We start from the raw sequence: 23977 nt of genomic DNA on the forward strand, positions 1-23977 counted from the left end.
CCAGGAGCAGAGGGGTTGTATGAGCGCCATACTCCCACCATTTGTCTCACATCAGTCTTTGACCAAGGACCAGACTAACTGCTGCTGAAGGAGTGCAGCTGATGTGTATTTAGGCAGGCTTGAAAATTCTCTAAATGTAATTGCATTCTATTACAATCAACGGCACATTCCTGTTATGGAATGATAATTAATATCAACACTTTCATGCACAAATGCTTGGTATGTTATAATCTTTGTTTAAGAAGGTGTTACTGACAGGCAGTTCGGTTTCGTACAGGATCAGAAGGGAAAAACATTTTTTAAAATTTAAATTATCTCAAGCCAGCATTTGAATTCCACAGATGTTGCTTTGTGTAAATTAGTCCTGAGTTTTACTTTCCACTGGTTTCAGAAAAGCAGAAGACTCTTCACCACATTTTAACTAGAAGACCTCTAGTACAAAGCTTGATGGTGGGAATTTATGAATTTATCCGTTCTTCACCCAGAGCTTGGCTCCCAGAGGGAAAAAAAGAAAAGGCAGTGTCAGGCTTTTTTTTTTTTTTTTGTTAGGAGGCCAGCTCTGTCATTGTAGGTTAGATGTGCTCTCAGAACAGAGAACATATCAGGCCCTTCAGAGTTGGTACCTGGGGGAATATCTGGTTTCTGTATCATACGCGGGTTTGAATGCAAGGAACATGCTGAGCAGTTCAGCTTCATAGAGAGGGTGCATTTTGCAGCAAGTCTGAAATTGTATTCTAGAAGTCTTGAGATTTAAAATATATATATATTTTAACCAAGGTTATCTGGATTTAATTTCTGGATATACACAGTAAGTTCAAGTGCTTGAGTCCTACCAACGGGCAAACCCATGACACTACTAGAGCTGGCACAGAATTCTTGCTGACTTCATTAAGTCTAGACTACTGAGTACTGAACAATATTTCACACTTATCATTTAGGGGATACCCTGTGGAAATTTGCTTAATGCTTACAGTAGAAAAAATTTTAAAGCAAATAGTCTATAATATCTGTATTATATTATCTATATCTGTATATAACATCTGTAATATCTTCAACTGCTTTAAGTTATGATGCTATGTTGTAAATGAAGTTGATGACTAGTGTGCTTGCATATTAGTATTTTTAAGAAAATGGAAAGTTGTTAGTGTTGTCTTACTAGCAAAAGTCTCTGGTTAAATGCTAAACATCATGCTAAACCCTCTAGTTAGATTAGGAAATAAATCAATCCTTTCTACCCTAAAGGTAGAGAAGGTACTGAAAATCAGGCTGAGTTAAGTCTTTCACTGGCACACAGATTTGTGCTTATACATGGCAAATCAGTAACTGAAGAGCTGCAAAGTGAAAGTTAAATCAGTTTAATATTACATTGTAAATGTATACTAATGTTTCTGATAAAATTTTAAGTTTCCTGCTGAGATGGAAGAATCTGGAGGCATAAAGAAAACGGCACAGTCACTCATGAGAACACAACCTGTCACTTCTTTTTGTAAAATGATTGGAACACCCACTGTCCCCTGGGAGCCTGTAGGCAAATCAACCCCACTAGCTGCTTAAAAATGTTAACATGGCAGCCTTGTCAGTATTGTGATTGTTCACAGAAAAACTTCATAGAAAGAATAATAAATTCTGTTGGATATAATGTCATGACTACTTAAGACATGACTTGATTCTCAGTTCACTGAAAAGCAACTGTATCATTGCACAAAATAAGATCCAATTCAAGTTGCTTGCTAAGGGACCTGTAATACATTCACAGCTTCTTATTGCCATAATAGCTGCTGACACTTAACTTCTAACAAAACTAAAATGTCACGAACGTGAGACAACTGACACAGGAAATCACATGATGTGTAGAACCAGATGTCAAAAATGCAGAAAAATCACCAATGTGCTTTTACAGTAAAGACGTCACCTACCACTGTCAGCCTTATTAAAAGGCTAAACATTATTTTGAACTCTGAAATATTTCTAAAGTAAGGAAGGCTTATTATTCATTTAATTGCTCAAATCGACAAATGTTAACTTACCTCAAATGAGGTAAATTAGTAATATTGTAATTATTGTAATATTATAAAAGGTAATGAGAATACCATAATATAAAAAATAAAAGGATTTTGGATGTATTTTTAGGTTTTCAAAAGAATATGGCCACTTTAATTTTTTTCAAACATATCTTCAAACAAAGAAAAAATGAAAAATAACATATTACCTTTCGATTCAGTAGCATACATTGCGAGTTCTTCATGCCTTTTGTGTTCAGATATTCTCATTAATTTCTTTATCTATGTATTTATCACATTCCCTTTGTTTTCATTATTTGCTCGTATTGGAAATGAGTCAATAACGTTGCATTTTGACTTCAGGATTCTGAAGCTGGTAGATTTAATCTCTAACGGACTGTGTTCTACTCTCACACATACTCATAGATTCCATTACAATCAAAGGAAGTTATGTATTTGAAAGTCAAAATTAAGATATGACTGATCCCTATTTGGAAAATCCTGCACTTACCAGCATACACTCACAGGCATTCCTGCACACTCTCACACATACATACACAAAGAAACATTCTTAATAGAGTTCTTTAGAATTTATTCCAAACTGCTCTGGAATTGTATATTTTCAAGAGATGCACTGAATATTCTCCAAAAATCTAAAATACAGTTACTTTTAGGGGGAAAAAAAAAAAAAGGAAATACCATTTTGAATGAAACATACAGCACTTTTCCATAAGGGTGTTAAGTATGTGAACCATGAATTTTTGTTTGGGAACAATGATTTAAAAACTAACTGGTCCACAGAGCTGGGTGATAATGGCTACTTTAGCTTTTTTACAATGTCACAATCATTACAACAAAAAGCCTTTCTTAAACAGAATTCTTGCAGAGTTCCCAGAGCTTTGGTGGGGCTCCAAAGAATTCACTTCAGAATTAGGGTCTAATTCAGTCACAGGCACTATCATCTATTAAATGCTGTTGATTAAATGTCCTGTTTACTACAGTTGTGTAACTAATTGTTAGACCTTTTCATTTCAAAACCACCGTGCAATTTAGTATCTTGAAACCTGTCCCATCAGAAAAACTAGCTTTAAAATAATAATTGAAAAAAAAAAAAAGATAGGGATTGCAAGGCAAAGGGTATCCCACAAGCAAAAAGAAGTTAATATTCTGACAAATGGAAATTTTGTTTCTGTGTTGGATCTGCCAAAATAAGGCTTTGATGACATTATCTAAAAGTATATCAAATGCGTCATATGTTGGTTTTTTTGGCAGGCATTATCAATACAAAATGGTGTTTCTTTGATGGGTCCTACGTGAAACACCTTAGTCGTGTCCCAGCAGTATTGGTGAAACTCCTCTGGCCCTTCTCCACCCTGGTGCCAACACACACTGCTGACTAAATATCCATTATTTCCAAAGCACTGCAGGGTTTTAAACTCAATTTCAAAGTGCTGCAGGATTTTATGCTGCATAGCCCCCATTATAATCTGGGGGCATTGTGCAGCTTAAAAAGCATTGTATGGAAAATCTACCCCTAAATGAGAGTTGGGAGAGAATGAATGCAATATTTGGAATTAAAGAAATCAAAAGAACAGCACCCGTTCTATTAGTCTTTGACAAGCAGCTGGAAGAAATGAAGAAGGATATATTTGCTAGTATTTTCGAGCTACTTTGTGCTGAGCGGTTGATAGAAAGCAACTGTAAACTAACTGCTTAACCAGGCAGCAGAGGGTTTATGGCCTGTTTGCATTTTGAAAGGAATGAAAAGGGCCTGAATTAGACTTCAGGCTTGATTTTCACTGTTTTTAACTTTATCTAGTGACTCATACCTATGTATGCTGATTGTGATGGTTCTCAAGTGGTTCTGCTATTACTCTATACTTGCCATTTTGTAAGCATTACTGGCTGCCGATTGACAACCCAGACCCATTTAATGTTTTTCACCCAGCCCATAGTTTATGATAAATTTTTAAAGGTAGATTTTAGAAAACATAGATACAGTGCTAGATACAGGGAAGTGACAGGATGTTCTGAGCATCAATCTGATATTCTCAGTCTGTGACAGCACAGAGATAAAAAAAGGCTGAAGATCAGCCTGGAAGGTGGATGTGTAATAAACAATCTGTTTATTTATTTACTGAGTTTAATTTTCTCTGTTTAAAATGTTTAATTCTTTTACTTGATGGAAAAAAAACAATTTTGTAAAGGTAGATTTGACTTTTAAAAAGGAAATATTAGTCATAAATTAATGAAAAATCACCCGGCCTACTTTAAAAGATGACAGAGAGCTCAAGATACCAGTATAGCACAGGAGATAGTGACACTGAGCTTACTAAAGGGAATAAAAAAAAAGCTACATATTGTGATTTCCTATAATAGCATAAAGCCACACAGGAACAGAGCAACTGCATGACAGAATGGATGGTTTTGCAAAGGGGCTTCAGAGCAAGGCTTTAGATCGTTGGTTGCTCTCGCACCCACGCACGAGACTGTTTCTCAACCCTACTCTGTGCCATGGGGCTGGCAGAGTGTCAGTGATGCATTAGATTGCTGTCTGTTTTAGGATCTAACTCCCAGCTAGGGCTACTGAATTTTGAGTGGAAGCCTCTTTAATAATAATAGTATTACGACAATATGTAAAAAATGCTATATACAATATCATTGCATAGTATAATTTTATAATAAATATATAGTAATATAATTTCTTCTCCCCACTGTCTTTTAAACTAAAGTTCAATAACAGAAAGAAAACCAAAGCATTTTTATTGAGAAGCACCACAATGGAGAACTGCTTGCACACTATTTAAGTCCCACTGGTACATGATGAGAGTCTTACTGAGCTATCACATCTCATAACCACATTTTCCTTTATTTCTCATTTTTCTATCTATGAGGCAGAACTACTGCCTTCAAGTGTTATGACTCTGTTTGAAATGTTCAGCTTATCCTCCCTGAGAAAGGGAATTTGATAATTTGACGGTAATGACAGAAGAGAGGGTAGCTATTGCTCTAAAGACATTATCTCTTGAGAAGCTTGACAGTCAAGGCAGAGAACTTCAACAGGGTGAAAAAGCTGACAAGAACTGTACAGGGACAAAATGAGCAGGAAGATCTTTGCCTCTCAGGAAACAAAACAGAGGCAGGAGAGGGGGCAGAATAGAACAGAGAAGGACCTTTCCTTCTAACATGTAAATCCTTGAAGAAGTTGATTCTGTCAGACTCCAGGTTGAAGTATTGGGCAAACCCTCCAACAGTCCAGGAATATAGTGGGTAGGTTCCTCTGTAAGAAATGATCTGGAAATAAAACCTGCCTGGTTGGCTAGAGCCACTGAAGATTTGAATACTGTAGTCGGATGCTGCCTCTCTTTCTTATGAATTTCAGCGTCTTGCCATCACCAGAAAATTGTTCTCCAGTGAAATTCAAATGCCGAAGAAAACCTACATGATCGAAAAGTAATGTCTGCATCCTGTAAGCTGCTTCCTCTATTTGGAAATGTGTAGAAGTCCCTGAAGTCCCAAGTGTTGGCTTTGATGTTGAATGGCAAACATGTTGGATGGCAAACAAGGAAACAGCATCAGGGAAGCCAAATAAAGGAAAGGGTGAGGAAAGCCAGACCAAAAGTAGAAGATCACAAATCCTAAAAGCAAGGCAAACAATGAATGAAGAAAGAAGATAAAAGAAATGAAGGGAAGAAAAGATAAAGAAAGGAGAAGAAATGGTGCAATGACCATTTTACCTTCTTAATTTTTAATTTGAAAACAGCTGGTTTTTTTTTTTTTTAACACATGGAAGCCTGAAGGCAAAATCCCCAGTTACTAGGAGCACTTCTTGCAAGAAGGCTACAGGAAAAGAAAATGCAGTCTTCAAAACTAGGACCTTCCATGCCACACAACAGGGGCTGTGTAAAGTGGTTCTTGGCTCCTAACTAAAGACAGCTGGCTGAAAGAGTCTCCCTCTCTCCTCCTTTCTGACAGTCAGTGGCAGACATCATGCCCATGGAGTTCAAGAAGCACCTTACTCCTGCCCAAGAAGTGACCTGCATTTTTCAGAGCAATTAGGAAATAATTTTACTGTGACCAGCTTCTCCACAAAACCAGCAGTACCAAGGCTATGTTTTCACAAGGAAGATTTTCCCTTGGAGTCGGTGTTCAAGAGGGGAAGAACGAGTAGCTGTCTTGTCTACAGAACATGTTGGTCTGCTGTTCTCCCCTCAAATTTTTTGTGGTCTGGAAGGCACTGCATATAATTAAAGATAGTGTAACTGTATTGCTAGTAACACATTATCTTAGTTTTTAGCAATTTTTTTCTCTTAATTGGAAATCATTAACATATCTTTTGCCAAAGTGCTTTGAGCTCTGTTCCAATTTAGATTTGGTTATTTTGAAAGGTAAATAACCATAAAAATATTAAGCAAAATGCAGTGTTGCACATAAAGCTCAAGGAAACATAGGTGTTTAGCATACAGCTTCAGATTAAAAGCAAATGCTACTATACTGTTTTCAATGTGCGCAACTTCAAGTTGTTCCTAAGTAACATAATTATCATTGACTGAGCCTAGGCATTTTATTATATACAAATTACGACTTATTAAATAATGCATTAGTAACATTTTAAAGGAAACAAAATCCCTTCAGTTATTTTAAATCATTAACCGCATGGCTAACCATATGATTAACCCCTGGCTTTATGTCTCCCTGAGTCTCATATTAAAAAATTAATGTATAAGGGATGCAAAGAGTTCCCATGTAAAACAATATATACTAAGAGACTATCTGCAGAAAAAAAAAAGTATCTCAGTGGCAGGAGATGGATTTTTGTCTGGCACTGATCTATCTCTGTGGAATGCACTAAAATCAGTGAACATCTAAGACAAAGCAGGGAGTATCTTAGGGAAAATAAAAAATGTGTTCTGCTCATTGTGGCCACATGCATGGCCACATGTGTGGCCTTTTAACTTATAACTCTTAACTTCTAACTTGTAAATCCTTGAGGAAGTTGTTTTTGTCAGACTCCAGGTCTAGGAACAGGATGGGCTCCTCTGTAAGAAATGACCATGAAACAAACCTGCCCAGCTGGCCAAAGCCACTGAAGATTTGAATACTGTAGTCATATGCCGCCTCTATTTCTTCTGAGTTCCAGCACACTGCCATCACCAGAAAATTGCAACAGTGACATTCAAATACTGAGGAAAACCTACATGATTAGAAGGTAAAGCTTGCATCCTGTAAGCCACCTTCTCTATTTGAAAATGGAGAAGTCCTGTGTAGAAGTCCTTAAATTCTTAAATGTCAGGAATGAATTGTGACCTGTCTTTTCTAGTATGTGTTTCACTGGCATACCGGCTTGTGAGGCCTACATATATAACTGCTCTAATCACCTCAACATGTGGAGTGCATGGTGAGCGACACTTCCAGACCAGTTGGAAGCCTCTGCTACTGCAAAAAACAAATTAAATTTTTGGTTCGACTCAAGTGTGACTGTAATCAGTAAGAGGAAAGTTTGTCCCCTTCACAGCACTACTGTTTCTAGCACAGCTTCTCCCTGTAGTCTATAATATCCTCACTTGTGCTGCTGGGTAGAAACATAGCATCTTTTTTTCTCCAGTTTACCTGACAAAGCTTCACATCCTGCCTTCTTCATAACACCCACTGCTTCTGTGTACCAATTAATATTTCTAAAGTTAAAATACTCAGAAACAGAGGCTGGAAAGTCTTACTACAGCTGAAGAACTCCTCACCTCTTTCCCTTACTCCTTGTTTCTACACGCGAGCGGACAGATCTGGATGTGCTGACACTGAGAACAGAGTGAAATGCTAATATATTTACTCAAGTTTTTCCCTATGGGAGGGGCAAGCATGAAATAAGCTGAGGTTCTGACTGGAGGGAGAAATAACATTAAAATGTTTATATTTGCTAATAAATCAATTTGAAAATTTGTTGATGTTGGAAATACTCCCAGAACCTCAATGATAGGTTTATTTTTATCAACAACAACAATAATTAATAATTAATGCTAAATGTCTCTCTTGGCAACTAAAATTAGCAAGTATAAAATGTTACATTATAAATTATATACATAGCATGGATGTCTCCTCCTACAAAATCTCCCAGACTATACCCATATCCGTCATGCCCCGGATGATATGACATAGTCCCATTACCTTTGGAAAGTTTATCTGTATTCTCTCTGTTCCTGTGGTGGGAATTCCCTTAGTGGATGCTCTGTGACCTGCACAGATCAGATAACTTTGCCTGCAGAGGCAACCACTGAAATCAGTGACATCCTCTGTACACACAGCAGCATCTCTAAAACAATTGTACTGACAGGTTTAGATCATTGTAGGAAAGCAGTCTCCCCTTCCAGATGCCAGAAGGCACAAGAGTTTTTAATTTTTTTGTTACTCTATTTAGAAACTGGGTAATGTTTTCTGATAGATCTATTCTTATATTTTAGAGGCTCTTGAAAACAAAAGCCTCTAGTAGATCATGGTGAGAGAACCAGAGTGTCACAGAGGAGTATTGTGCATATAAGCCTAACAAGAAGTTGAAAGAGAAATAAGCTAGGGACTGCACGGCAAGGCTACCTGCTTTGTGCATTCATTATAATCCACTTTTTATTCCTTTTCCTTCAACACCACTTAGATAAATTCCTTCCAGAAGTTTAAGCTTTCACAGCGCACTAGCGGATTTCTGTTCACCAGTTTCTAGGGGAGACAAATGAATCCAAGTGACCCAAACCAGTCCTGATTCTGTGATTCTGATTCTAGCTGACACATGATAACAGGTTCAAATATAGAGAATGGAAGGACTGTGACCTGAGATTAGCAAAGCCCATATGAATTATTATTTAACACTAATACAGTGTAATGCTGAGAGATACCAAAGTCCAGTTGTGCTAGGTACAGTATACATGTATCTTGAATGGAAATTCTGCAAAAAGTGCTTCTTTGACAAAGAAACCTCAAAATGCTTCTTTGGCTTTGCTTCATTTATCATACCTGTTCACTTAAGTATGGAACTGAGACCTTCAGGGGCTCAAATATGCAACCAAGTCATCGTGGCATAACAAGTGTCAGCTGAGCTATATCAATAACTTGTATGCATGTTCCCAGCCATGGCAACTGAAAAGCAACAAAATTTGGCTTAGTTCTGATTCATTTCAGGCTTTGCATTTGCTGCTGGCAATATGTGTTCACAGGGATTAATGCCATAATTTGAAGTTTTGAAATCTTCTTATCTGCAATTGACAATTTCCTACAATTAAAAGACATGTTTGATCATTTAATGGCTAATATTTAACTAGGACACACAATATTCTTTAGGTATTCATGGAATGTGATTGAGTCTTCTTACTAAGGTTTAAAAATCTTACTAAAAATCTGTTTTTACTGGTGTTAGATACTATTGCTGAATCTTCTATCCAGAAGGAAGAATCCTTTAGAACTGAGTGGAAACAAGACACCTGATCAGACTTAAACTCTTACAAATTTGTTTCTGAAGAGATTTTATGGGGTGAGGTTTATGAATAGCTACAAGAGGCAAACTGAGTCTAGCAGCCGTTCTTGTCCATCATTAATTCTGCCTCGATACTGAGGTCTAAGCATGATTCCTAGCAAAACCATTTTTCTTCCATTGTAGTACAACTTCAATCTCTTGTGGGATCATTCAATTCAGTGAAATGTTAGTACTATTCTGTATTTACTTTAAAAGGTAACAAAGTGCCAAAATTAAGGTTTTCTAGCAATAATGAAATTGCTAACATTCAAGCCTGAATTCTGATTGACTTGACATAAGAGGATATGCAGTAAAAGACAGAGCCTTGAAAGCCCTCTTAAATACAAGAAGTGTAAAATCATAATGCAAATAACAAGAGCTTTACAATTAATCCCATCTTTTTAAAACCCAAGTTTCAATAGCTGTAGGTTCTGACACACTGGGCTTTGTCTCCTGTATGGCTTAGCTAAGCTTGTTAAGGAAGCCATTCTCATTCTAAGTCTTTACCTAACTTTAAGTGGTATTTAAAGAATAATAAATCCATTTAGATTTCCTAGCTTAAAGGAATTATTTAGTAAATATGGGGTAGGTTGAAGATGTGACTTTTTATGAAATGAAGAGCATAGAGCACAAATTATATGCCATACTACTAATTAGAGACAGATATGTAAGCACTTACTAATGGAACAACATTTTGTGCCAACCTTATACTAATGGAACAACATTTTGTGCCAACCTTATTCATACTTCCTTCCAACTGCTGGACTCCTTGTGCCAGATATATTTCAGTTTTCTTCAGAAGAGAGAGACACTAAGATGTTTTCCATCCTGTTTTTAAACCCAGAAGTCTAGTGCAAACTGAACTTTCTTGACATTTCAGAAATTCTATCAGTTTTAACAGCTTGAGGCCTTTTTATTACAAACATGTACATTTCCCTGCAGGGTTCTGGAAATCTCATAATTACATTTGTTAAAAATGTCCATGATTATACCCGAATGCATGCTTTGTAAATTCACCTTTACAGTTTTCTTTCAAAAAATTATTCTGAGCATAATTTTCTATTAAATATACCTACTTATTCATCCACAATGTCAGTTTTATATAAATTTTGACAGAAACATCAAACGAGAAAAATACTAAAACACAGTTCCTGTCAAATTTTTCAGAACCAGGCTTGATGTCAAAGGTGTGACTCATTGATACTCAACATAATAAGCATGTATGTCCACGAGAATAAACATAAAAAGGTCATGTTTTGGCAGATGTCTAAAATTAAAGGCACTACATGCATTTTTCAGTAGCACTAAAAGGATCTTTGGATACTTAATTTTGGGTCTCTAAGCATACTAGGACACCCTTTAATTGACAAGCTAAGAATCCCTCTCATGACAAGGTTCTGATGTGATCCACAGCATCTAACAACATTGCTTTTTCTTATGATGCAATAAATACACTCAGACCATATTTAGTGAATGCTGATTTCAATGAGTTCAGCACAGAGTGACCATAGTTTCTTTCTCAGAAAGAAAAAGCAGGAAACGTCAGATTTTGTATGATCATCATTGGCTTTCCATCTGATTGTTGGCCTCGGTCTGGAACAGAGATTCACATCCTGCTTCTGCCACTTCCCATGAAATTTCACTTACCATCACCTTGTAGAAGAGCCAGAAAGTAGAAATGGGAGAGAAACTCTGGTTTTCCCATTGAAACCTGGCTACTTGTAGCCAGGAAAAAAGATTTACAGGGAAAAAGAGAGAGAAAGAAAGACAGAAAGAAAAAAACTTGAACTCCACTCTTGCACTCTTGTCACACATTTTTTGTTTGGCTGGTTTTGGGGTTTTTTCCCTCTTTTTTTTTTCTTTTTCTTTCCTTTTCTTTTTTTTTTTTTTCTATAAAGGCAGACAAATATAAAATGAATAAACAGGTCTGGGCATAGGCACTGGAACCCAGACCTTAATCTTAGCACCTGAGAACAATTATCATTTCATGGGAATTTTATGACTTACAATCAATCACAAATTAATCTAATAAGATACAGGGTAGGTGAATTGCCCAGGGCAGAGCCTCTTTTACTTCTGGAGTGATTGGCTTGGGCTGCTGTTCAAACAGTGTCCTGGACTGCTTTGATCGAATCTAGCAAAACATGATTCATGTTTGAGTTTTTTTAGTTGCTGCAAAAGCAAGAGGGACTCCAGCATAAAAAGTGAGCTGATTCACTAGTAAGCTTTGTTTTCAGAAATAAGTTTACTTCAGCCATAAGTAACAAACATAAATGCCACGATTCATTTTCATACTGACTTTTAAAACACCTCTGAGCCTGATTCTCCTAAATTTTATGTGACATTTTTTCTAAATCTTTAAAGTAAGTGTAGGGCTAGAGAATACTTTCATGTATAAGGATCATAGGAGTGAGACCCAGAGCTTTTAAAGAGCAAAGTATGTAGCGTTAAGGAAAGAATACTCATTCTATAGCTTCTGATGAGACCAATCTGAGAATCAGACTAATCCAATAGTCACTCTCTTATAAAACACTCTCCCTGACTTGACTGCAAGATACAGGAGCCTAAAAACTCTGACCTAAGAGAATACAAGCTAAAAAATGTACATATGAACTTCATAGTGCATGTCAAGGTTAAGCCACACCATATGTTCCTGAAAATATGAAGACACAACGGGGAATTACAGGGAAGTATAAATAAAATCCTGTACAATTGGTAGATCATCTTTGCACCAAATTTACACTATTGTTCCTTAAATTATAGTATTTTAAAAGAGATTATGTTTTCTAACAGGTTTCATTTTTTTATACAGAAAGAGTAATGATGTAATAATTACTGAAGTAGGTCATAAGATTTATGTTGCATTTATCTCAGAGTTGTATTTTTTTAATGTATTATTTTACCAGATATCTATATCAAAAACATCTTCCTGTGTTTCTGTATCTGGTTTGGTTTATGTGACAAATGGATTCTTATGCCTACATTCTTATAAATGGTAATCCACACAAGAAAATCCACGGAGGAAATTCAGCTTTCATAGTAGGAAGAAAATAACCAAGTAGCTGAATGCTGATTTTTGGTGTTGCTGTTGTTCTCATTATTACTTAAACCGTTTAGTCTTGTGAAGCTTAGTCCTATGGTATCTTCATTTAAAAATTCTTTTTACTATCGTCACTTAGAAGAGTTTGTGGTTTCCTCTTTCTTAAGACTAAGATTATGTAACTGAAAGACACAAACATTTAACTGTTTGTAGGATGATCTACTTCCCATTGACTGCTTTTTTATTTCCACTGAAATTCAACAAATAAGCAAAGGAGAAGTATAAAAAAGGTGTGAAGCCCAAAATAGCTGCTTGAGTCATCAACAGATTGTCTGAAGTGATTCAAACAGGTGTTTGTGAGAGAATGAGCTATTTTCCACAGGGCTGTGGGGGTGAGTCCTAGAAGAGAAAAACTACTCTAAACAGGTGATGAAGAGAAAGGAGGAAAAAACATACAGTTTTGGGAAGAGCAGCACAGAACATGGCTACCTCAGGAAAGTCAGCTATGTTTTTTTTTGTGCTAAGGGAGGGCAGCAGAGGCACACATGCCAGCACAAAGCCCAGCACCACAACCAGGGAGAAAGGAGTAGACTACACCTGTGCAACATTTCTCAGCACATGCACGCAACGTGTGGTTGTTTGGGCAGATGGGAGAAGACCCTCACCAACTGAGAGATGCTAGAGCTGGCACCATTATAAGTCACAGGTCAGACACAGCTTAAGTCTTTCATGGGTAAACGTTGGTAAATTTTGGATTTCCAAACCAATATCACTTTTGCTTTTCAAAATATAGCTCACTAAAATGATCTCCAACAAATTCTCTCACCATATTCTTGTAGCCAGGCTAGGAGATCACAGTTGGGTGAATGGACAGCTAAGTGATGAAAAACTAGTTGGATTGTTGGCTTAGAGTGCCAGCTAATTACTGATGGGTAGCAATTTACCTGAAGGTAGATAACAAGCAAAGTACTGCATGGGTGTATCCAGGGACATATGTTTAAATGTCAGTGACCTGGAGTAGGCAATGGATGCTTCTTCATACAGTTTGTAGATAACACCAAACTGGGGGGGACTAGTCTACACGCTGGAGGGCATGGCTGCCATCCAGAGACACCTAGACATGTTGGAGGGATGGGCAGTGAGTTGAATATGAGTCAGCAATTTCCCCTGGCAGCACAGACAGTTGACAGCATCTGGGTCTACATCAAGAGAAGTAGAGCCAGGAGGCTGAGGAATCCATTGTCGTCCTCTGCTCAGCTCTCATTATTAGACCATATCTAGAATACTGTGTCCAATACAGTCAGGCTGCCCAGTACAAGGAAGACTTGATAAACTGGAGTGAGTTTAGCAGAGGACACCAAGATGCTTGGGATCTGGAACACTTGCCTTGTGAGGAGAGTCTAAAGAAAGTGGGCTTGTTCAGCCTGGAGAAGACATGGATTCAGAAGCATCTAACAGCAGCCTGTCAGTGCCTATAGAGAGGTCAATGAGAAGATGAAGCCAGGCTCTTCAGAGTGATGTGTGGTAGGATGACAAGGGACAACGAGCATAAACTAAAACAAAGGGAGGTTCCAGACCAGATATGTGGAAAAATATTTTAAGCATGAGGACAGCCAAGCAGTGAATCAACTCTTCCAAGGAAGTTGTGCAGTTTCCACATGTGGAGGTTTTCAAGACTTGACTATATAAAGCCTTGAGCAACCCATTCTGACCTTACCTCTGACCCTGCCTTGAAAACAAGGTTGGGCCAGATGATCTTCCAACTTGAACAATTCTGTGATTCTACAATCATTCACAGAGCCCTTAAAAAGGTTCTGGGAATTGGAAGCAGAGAACATATGCTGCTACTTTCTACCCAATTTCTTCCCTGTAACCCACTTACAATCAAAATGTCTGTTTTGTTTAGAAATAGCAAATTGAATGATAAAGTTGATGTATTTTGAGAAACAGACTGCCAGGTACTTCTGAGAAGAATGTTACCTTCTCCTCTGAGGTACGTAACAGTAGCATGAATAACAATGTTTACTGATCTTGGGTAAGAAAGATCTGCTCCCAGAGGTTCTCTTGAGAATCTAAAAGCAAGTAGTTAATTCAGCTGATGTTAATGGGTTTTGCCAGAATTTGGTAAGGTAAAACAATGTTGCTTAAACAGACCTACTCCTGTAATAGTTATTCAGTTAAGTGGGGTCTTCTCCCATTTATTGTTTCTGAGTTCCCAAGTACAGAGGCAGGCAGATGTGTTTGATACAGTGCACACTGCCTGCTGACCTATTTACTGGTGTGTTTCTGTGATGGCTAACCCATACCAGAGCCCCTGGCTCAGCTATTCAAAAAGCTGTTACACAAAGAAAGAGACGACAATCAGCAGAGTAAGTGTTAATTTGGAAGTTGGATACTGGCAAAAATGGGAGGACATATTTTCCCAAGCTTCAGCTGCTTAAATGGGGGGTATTCCTCTGAAGTTCTCCAGGCAAGACCTAAACCACAAAGTGCTACTGCCTGACATACTAAATTCCCTGCTTCCTCATTGATTTTCTAACACAACCTTAATGCTGTGTTAGCATCATTTCTCTGTTCATTCCATCTGCTTTTAGGACTCCCCCGCTGTTTCCTAGGAGATATATTGCCACAATGCCTGCATCTGTAAGGTAGTGGCAGATATGGGGCAAGAGCCACATCGTTAGAGGCAGCATTAGTACCACCTGAACATTTGCAGGGTTCTCAGGGGATCCCGCCACCCACTGTTTCTCAAAACCTGAGGGAGCTCTAGTTACACAGTCAGCTGCTTCAGAGTGCTATGGGAATGGGATGCTGTGGCATCTCAATTCCTTTCCACTTCTATTTGCTTCTTTCAGCCTAAACCCTCTATTGACAAAAGACTAAAGAGGGGTTATTTTTGTCCAGTCAGCCTTTTTAGTGAACATTCTAATCTTATTATCAACAAAATTTTATGGGTTTTTTGCGAGTTTACAATGCATTTACCAAAACTACTGATTATGTTATGTGTTTTAGGTGATCAGGATATGCCTTTTGCATATCCTTCAGGTATGCTCTAAGAGACGAATTCTAAAACGTGACAGCATAATAAACTGAATACCACAATTAAACAGGCATGACACAGACTATCAGGGTTGCTAAATCTTGCCTTGTGCCTTAGCATCTTCCCTTGGTAGGCACACAGAAACCTGACTATGGCTAACAAAATGTGCAGTCTTATGACATTTCTAAAAATATGCCTGTTTTTCACAAGTGACCCAAACTTCAGCAATGAACTCTTAAATACACTCAGAAACAGATAATATATAAAATAACTTTTTTCCCATATGTATAATGAATTCTATGATTTATTTTAAATGGCATTAATCTTTGTTTTCATCACAGGAAAAATAAGTAAACAAGAGTTGTTTATATCAAACAGCTAATGTGTTTTTAGTTAGGCACAACTGTGAAAAAATCAATGTATTTTCCAAATGTATGCAAAATGAAAGAGAATTTATGAAAACTTCCACGTAATATTAATTAATAACTTATTGGGGGTAGAGAATCTATTCATTAAATGGGATCAGAACCATAGTAAAGATTTATAGCTTGAGGTCCACATATAGAAGAAATACAACCATTTTTCTTGATGGCAAGAAGAACATTAGGAAACACAGTATGGCAAGAGTTACATTACAGTAAAGCCTACGAATCACTGCTAGATATGTCCTCAAAGAAAACTGTCAGCATCTTCAAAGTAAATATGTAATGCTTTTGTAGATGTTAGGGACATCTCATAGATTTCGTGAAATAGCAGATATTTGAACAGTTAGGTTATACGTGAAAAGTGTTACCCTTCCTTGATTCAGGAGACTTAATTTCAATATTACAACTAAATTCAGCTGTTAAAGGGCTACCGCTGGTGTATATATATATATTATATTCTCAAATTTAAATATGATTATGTGGCTAACATTTAATACTGGAAAGAAAACAAGATACAGAGATACCGAAGTAAGTTAATGTACTTCTCATGCCTAGTACAACATCTAGTATATTTAAAAAAGATACATAATTAATTTAATAATATTCTTGCAAATTCAGGCTTCAGTGACCTGTATTTCAAAACAGGAACTGACAAAACAAAAATCTCTTACAGTGTCTGAAACAGCATTGAATAAAGTTCTGCATTTTGAAAGGTTTGGGGAAACATACTGAAAAAAGCAGAACATTTCTCAGCTGGGTCCTTCAATAAAATGAACAACACTTTTGGCTACGAAGGAATATGGGAGCAAGGCTTTTCTGTTGATAAAAGGATTTTTTGCTATGCCAATCCAAACCTTCCAAGAGAAACCGTTCTCCCCTTCACGCCTCCCATCACAACCTATTCTAAAACAAGCTAAAAAGCCCCATGACCTTGACCCCTCATCTAATGTTGGTATGCTCAAGTTACTGAAACTGGAGAAAAAAATCACTTTTAAACAGGGAGTATTAGAAATGGAAAAGCTATAGTAGCTTTGAAGAATTTAAACTGCTTCTCCATGTCCTCTGTAAATATTTCATCCATTTCTGCCATCTGTCATGGTATTTTTTACTGAAAAAGGCAGAACTTATTTGAACCAAAGAGAGTGCAATATTCAAATTCAGTCTTACTAAAAGAAGCTTTTGTAAAAACATTAGGGATACCCTCAGCCTTCAAAGAGTAGAGCTAAACCTAATATGCTAAGTATCTATGATTTACATAAAACAGAAGGAAAACTTACACAGACCAAAAGACTCAATGTATTTTTTTTTTGTCTCAGCTGTCAACGGGCATACTAAAATGAACCACAGAAATTTCCTGGAGATATAATAGCATTGAAACAAATAAAAGTAGTTGGTGCAGTGTTTAATGCATATAGAGAAAACCACATTCTAATCTTATTATCAACAAAATTCTATGGGCTTTTTTTTGTGGGTTTACAATGCATTTATCAAAACTACTGATTGTTTATGTTATGTGTTTTAGGATATGGCTTTTGTTAGGACTGACAAGATGCTGTTACATCTTCGGTATCCTTAATTTACATACTGTTCAACTTTATACTGGAATTCAGCTTTGATGATATTTACAAGCACCCATTCTCAAAGGGAATACACACAAATATAGAGCTGTGAACAATTTAAACTCAGAAACAAAGCCAAACTAAATCATGGAAAAAAGGGACATTCTTCAGCTTTAGTGAATATCAGCATCATTATATGGACATTAATTAGGTGCCCCAATAATATGATAATAGTATGAAGAATGATAAAGGAACAGAGTAAATAAACTCTCAAACTCAGTATGTCCTATTTCTCAATTTTTCTCCAATACATTAAAAAAACTAAGCTTATGTTCTTGCCATAAAACACCACCTCAGCTTTTTTTCAGGAAACAGTTTCTGCTTACTTGCATATTACAATGTCTTGATAAAATATTCCCAGGTTTTCTACCAAAATTTTCAAACACTAAGAACTCAAATGTTTTGATTTCTAGTAAATAATAAAATCTCAGAAACAAATCTAAAAGGGTCTTTGTCTTAATCCATAGGTAAGAACCCGATTTTCTTTCTGGAGTTCCCATTTACAGATTAGTTTTCCAGCTCAACAAAATGAAAACAATTTTTCCTACAAACGTCAGTATTGCAGTCAAGATCTATGGACTAAAAATCAAACACTGTCTGGTCATATACAATCTTTGAAAATAAAAAATTCAGAATTTTCATTCAAATATATCTGATGCCAAAACATATACCTACTTATAAACATATTGAAGCCATACCTGGATCTGACTGCTTATTTAAATAAGCTTTTGCTAAACAGTGGCTTTAGCTGGCTCTTTTGTTGATGGTGCACTCAAAAGGAGGAGGTGTAGCTCCTCTTGGAGCTACAATATATTCACATATCTGAGGACATAGTGATAAAAAGATTTTTGGTCTGTAACAAGAAATATCTTCCTTGGTATAAAAAATGTCTTCGGCCTTTGATCACCTGAAGGCACTCCCTAGCTGGAAGCTCCCAGGTGGTACATGTACCAAAACCAAAATGTGGACTCAAAAAGAAGACACATGTAGTAGAAAGTGGTATATTAGAGTAATCTTTTAGGCCATGTATTTAAAATGTAAACTTTGTGATGTGTTGTTTTTTCTGTCAATTATCTTCTCTGAATATCTATATTTTTAGGATCTGCTGGCTCAGAAATAAATCAGTATAATACTTCCCTGAGTTCAGGAAGCAGAAGTGAGGGAGCTCAAAGAGATTAAGATTAAAAGAAAAGAACTGGATTAAGGTGTGTTCTAATTCAGACTTTCCTGGGTCAAGCATCAGAGAAAGGCTGCCAGCATGCCTAGGGATCATATTATCAAACACAGTCGTTCTGATGCCTTCAAACCCTGACTCCACAGTGGCAATATACATAGGAGCTTTCAAGTACTGAATCATATTTCTTCTTGAAACACATAATAAAATCATATATATGACAATGCATGTTAGTGCTGAAATTCTAGAGAGGCTTAATGCTTCTGCACTCTGGCACTCTGAAGCTGCTTGTGCATTTCTGACTTTTTTCCCCGGAATAAAATCTGTGAGTCATGTGAGTTTCTTCTCCAAATGTGTATTTTGTTCTCTGGTACCTCTACATACTTTCAAAACTTGTAAGCATGTTAATATCTTAATTTTAATAATTTTGTTAAATTATGTGGAAATTACTATGTTTGTTTGGAGTATGTTTTACAAAGTACAGCTATGTGACTTTTGTTGAACTTACGAGACTTCTGGCAGCTAATTTTCTACGTATTTGTTTTAAAAGAATAAATGATTAATTGTAGACATGTTGTAGAAACACTAGTTATCCTATAGCAGATGATGAACGTATATCACTAGATACTGGAAAAATTAAGATAAGCAGTGCATTAAGTAGCTTAACACAGTGGGATAAGGAATTACTTTACAGATACTTGCTCACTCCAAAACTTAACAGTATTCTATCACACACTGCCCTATTCACAAATTACGTCCTATTTTCTAATCCAAGCTGTCATGTATCTATAGTTAATTTTAAGAAATCACTTCTTGTCACTTCTGAAAGTTGCCCAGCATCAGTAGGCACTAGGTGATGCCTCAAAACACTGGAACAGCCCTGCTCTACCAGAGAGGGACAAATGACTACCATGTTCAGAAAGAGTCTGAGAAAAGATTAGTAACAAATCAGCAATATACCACTAAGTAAGGTATGCAGGGTTATTACTTATAGCTACATCGGTCAGACATTTAAATGTTCTATAGCTTGTTATGATGTCTGTTTCTGTATATTTTCAAGAGTAGTACTCTAACTTCTAAGCAATTTCTACTTGCCTTTGGAGTACCAGTGAGTTAATAGAAAGACAAAAACACTGTAGCACAATCCTATTACAACTATTATAATGAACCAGAATTTGTCCTTTTGATGTTGAGTCTTTGAACTTTTTTGCTTTGAAATTTAGTTATAAAACATACAAGTCTACCACAGAGAACACAGCTTATCCAGAGGGAACAATACCAAGAGTAATTTTTGGAGGGGAAAAAAAGATTATGAGAGATGGTAAATCTTTTTCCTTGTCTGTTAATATTTTACCAAAAATGCCAAGTCCTATAAGTACAGGACTAAATGGATGTAATTATTTTAAGTTCATCACAAACAAACCAAATATATCAATATTTAAGTGCAAATTTAATATAATCCATTATCATACCTTGTTATGTGTCTGAGTTTGTCCAACCAGGATAAGGATATTTGATGAGATAATAGACAGGCAGAAATTGATTAAAATTATTGACCTCTCAGATCTGATGTACCTGTTCAAATAAACAAAGAGAGGGAACAACTTTTCTAAAAGGAAAACAACTAGTAAATCATACAAAGCTTTGGTGCGGTTCTTGTATTAAGTGTTGCAGACACTCTGAAAGGTAAACACTCCCTTTCGAGTGCTCCAAAAGAGTATCAGGGAGCTATCAGATTACAAACATTGGAACTATGATATTTTGATAGATATTCTCCAATTCTCTCTTAGTATCTTGTATATTCAAAAAATAATCTATCAATGCTTCTTTTAAAACCTGCTGGCAACACTGTTCTAACTTCATACTGATAATAACGGGCTTGCATGCATTCATGTCAGGAACTTCTTATGCTCTCTGCTCATCCCTGGGAATATTCACAGCTGGCATATACCACTAACAATAACTAACTTCAGCAAAAATATGGTGATTTACATAAACAGATGATCTGGTGCACGATGCATAAATAAGATGCAGGTTGGTTGATGATACTACAGCACTGCATTTTTAAACATGTTATTGGGATACCGGTAACATTAATCTTGAAGTTCCACAACCTTTACAAAATAATTTGTATGAAAAAACAGCAATACTGTAATATCTTTATCTTCATAAGACCTAATACCAAAAACTAGCCAAGTTTGTACTGAAGATTAAATTACAGAAATGAGCATCACATAGTCTGCCTTGCAAACTTATCATATTCCTTTCACAAGTATGTATAGGATGAAAAAGTCAAATACTCTTATCACCTATTCCCTTACAAGATGCAAATATTCTAATTTTTATATATATATAGCCTTTTATACCTATACGACAGAAAGAGAATGATTATGGTTTCAACTGAGGTGCCTTACTGACTTGATTTTCATAGTTGCTAACAGAATAAATGTTGACTACTAAAGTAAATTAAAGTAAATTAAAGTTGAGGGTGCTTAGTTCCTCTGAAGACCATGTCATATGACCATGTCATATGTTATATGACCTATACTATATGCTTCTCACTGGAGCTTAGTTAATATCGCTGTCTCCTCCTGAGCTGTACCCCCATAGCTGACACTTTGAGGAGGTCTTAACAAAGGGTGCTGAACCCACAAGAAATGCTGAGCTTTTGGACATGAAATGAATTGTAGTCCTTTTGCCCAGCTATCAATTAAGTAATACAGCATTACATTTTTTTAGTTAAGAAGACAGAACAACACTAATACCACAATCCACATTTTTCCTTAAAATATAACAATGATGTTGTTAAGGCTAGTTCTATGTGTTTGCAGACAAACAGAGACAGTCTAGTGCCTTTGTCTACACAGTCAGTATGCTGCTACTTTCTACCTTGTTAACTACTGGTTCAGCTGGGCCAGTTCCCAACCCTGTGTATTTATGGACTAGAAAGAATCTTAGTGGTTTAGTAAATACAGCACAAGCAGGAGCTCGTAGCTTTGACTTTAGCTAGGAAGCTTTTAGTTTTTCTTCCAGTCCGCTGTTGATGAAGGGAAAGGAAAAGAAGGAAAGGTAAAATGAATATTTGACTGACACTGAATTTGTCTTTCAGTTTGAATTTTCAGTTGGGGGATCAAATCAATCAACCATAAAAGAATGCTCACACAGGCCTTCAGACCTCTACCTCATATCACTTCTAAACAGGCCCTGCCACTAAAAGGGAAGGTGGGGTTCCAGAATATAAATACAGACATAGGGTCAAAATACCAAATTTCTCCCTACCCCTAGATTTATAAAAACAAGTACATATAAGTTTCAGTGTCTATCTTTTCTCTACAATTGCTTACTATATGCTCTCGAGAAACATGTTGGAGGCAAATTTTAATGATTCAAATGACAGGCCACTCAGTTGTCATAATATTTTCAAAATATCTCACTGATAGAACACTGTGATCTGTATGAGTTCTCTTCAGTGGGATGCAGAGCCCACACTAGGTCCATAACACATCATAACACATCACACATTTTTTTTTTCTCTGCTTGGAAGTTACCATAATCATAGAATCACAGAATCACAGAATGGTTTGGGTTGGAAGGGACCTTAAAAATCATCTAGTTCCAACCCCCCCTGCAATGGGTGAGGACACCTTCCACTAGACCAGGTTGCTCCAAGCCCTGTCCAACTTGGTCTTGAACACTGCCAGAGATGAGGCAGAGATGCACAAGAACACAGCTTCTCTGGGCAACCTGTGCCAGTGTCTCGCCACCCTCATTGTAAAAAATTTCTTCCTTATATCTAATTTAAATAATGGAGAAGACCAGTTCCACTGAGCATGACAGCATTTCCATCCAAGTGCTAAATATATCAGGGAGTGCAAACATAACAGTATAATTCTTCAGATGGGTATTATATCCTGAAATACTCTCGTTCTCAGTTTTGTTACAGTCAAGAACTGATAATTTTTAAACTCTTTTTATTACAACTTCTGTAACTAGATATGTAACTAGATATTCTATATTTATAATATGTATGTCTAATCCTGTGAGTGTCTGTGGCTACATAAGTGAGTGGAAGAGAAAAGGGTGTAAAACTATCGAGCTGCTTCTAAAAGAAAAATTCTGTCTGATTTTACATTACTATGAAAACTATTATTTTTTCCACCGTGTTTCTTCTTACTTGCATAAGAACCTGTTTTTCTTTTATTATGGGAAAAAAAAAACCTGAAATGAGAGCCCATGCTCACTTTTTAAAAATATTCACTACTTTGTGTGACTTTTCCGCTTCCTTTTCTATTTCTTCTACACTGAGACATCACTTCTCAAACTGATTTACTCCATAAATATCTACCTAACTTTTAAGTCTATATAATATTTTAATATTGTAAACTCAAGATGGAAAGAAAGACTGTTACTGGAATGTACCACTACACTACTTGAGACTATTTAATTTTATTGTCTTCATTGAAACTCATAACCAAAGTGGACAAACTCAAAACCAGTTGACTAAACCTCCCTAAATCTGTGACACCTCATGTGGCACTTTGATATGTCATTTTTAGCACATAGAAGTTTTTGTTTAAAATGTAAATGGAGGAAAAGCAGCCAAAAGTATAGGCCAGAAGCCGCACATGAAATATATCGTATACAAGAATCCTGTAAACTGTTAATTAGCACTATGAATACCCCACTGAAAGAGCAATGCCATTCACACTGAGCAGGGGAAAGAGTAGGCTATAGCATCACCAGTAGGCCAGGAGAGTAAAACTAATCAGTCACATCAACAAATTTAGGCATTGAAACATGCACTACGTTTTGTGTTTTTGTTTTTCTTTCCCAGATAATAACAAATGTTGCATTTAATGCTCTCTTTAAATTGCAGTTCAACTAAATATAGCTATGTATTCATGTTCAGCTTTGTCAATCAATTACATACCTCCACAGCGCTGCATAGACAACTGCTAGGGTGATCAAGGCCAAGCATGAAAGACCACTGCCTACTATTAAGGTCACTGAGGGTGTACCAGATGATTCCATGATCTGTAGGTTACAACAGACAACCTTGAAGAAAAACCATCCTCCAGCAATTAAAACAACAAATCAAAAGAAAAAAGCAACAAAGGCAAAATTATAAAAGCACCCACGCCGTCACAGAGAGCTTCAGTAATATTACTTATGCAGCAGAAATCA

At 36.5% G+C, this 23977-nt stretch overlaps 1 protein-coding gene across 10 annotated transcripts in view; it reads right to left on the bottom strand.

Moving 5' to 3' along the window:
* Window positions 1-23977, bottom strand: part of ADGRB3 (adhesion G protein-coupled receptor B3) — a 457019-nt gene that overhangs the window by 72794 nt on the left and 360248 nt on the right. For all 10 annotated transcript variants that reach the window (XM_030489525.2, XM_030489532.2, XM_030489528.2 and 7 more), the window contains 2 exons: window positions 23724-23827; window positions 20266-20368 (listed from right to left, as the gene is read on the bottom strand). In XM_030489525.2, the coding sequence (XP_030345385.1) occupies window positions 20266-20368; window positions 23724-23827 (207 nt within the window). The remainder of the gene's footprint in view (window positions 1-20265; window positions 20369-23723; window positions 23828-23977) is intronic.

The sequence above is a fragment of the Strigops habroptila genome, chromosome 6, assembly GCF_004027225.2.
Source record: "Strigops habroptila isolate Jane chromosome 6, bStrHab1.2.pri, whole genome shotgun sequence".
In the NCBI taxonomy this organism is placed as follows: domain Eukaryota; kingdom Metazoa; phylum Chordata; class Aves; order Psittaciformes; family Psittacidae; genus Strigops; species Strigops habroptila.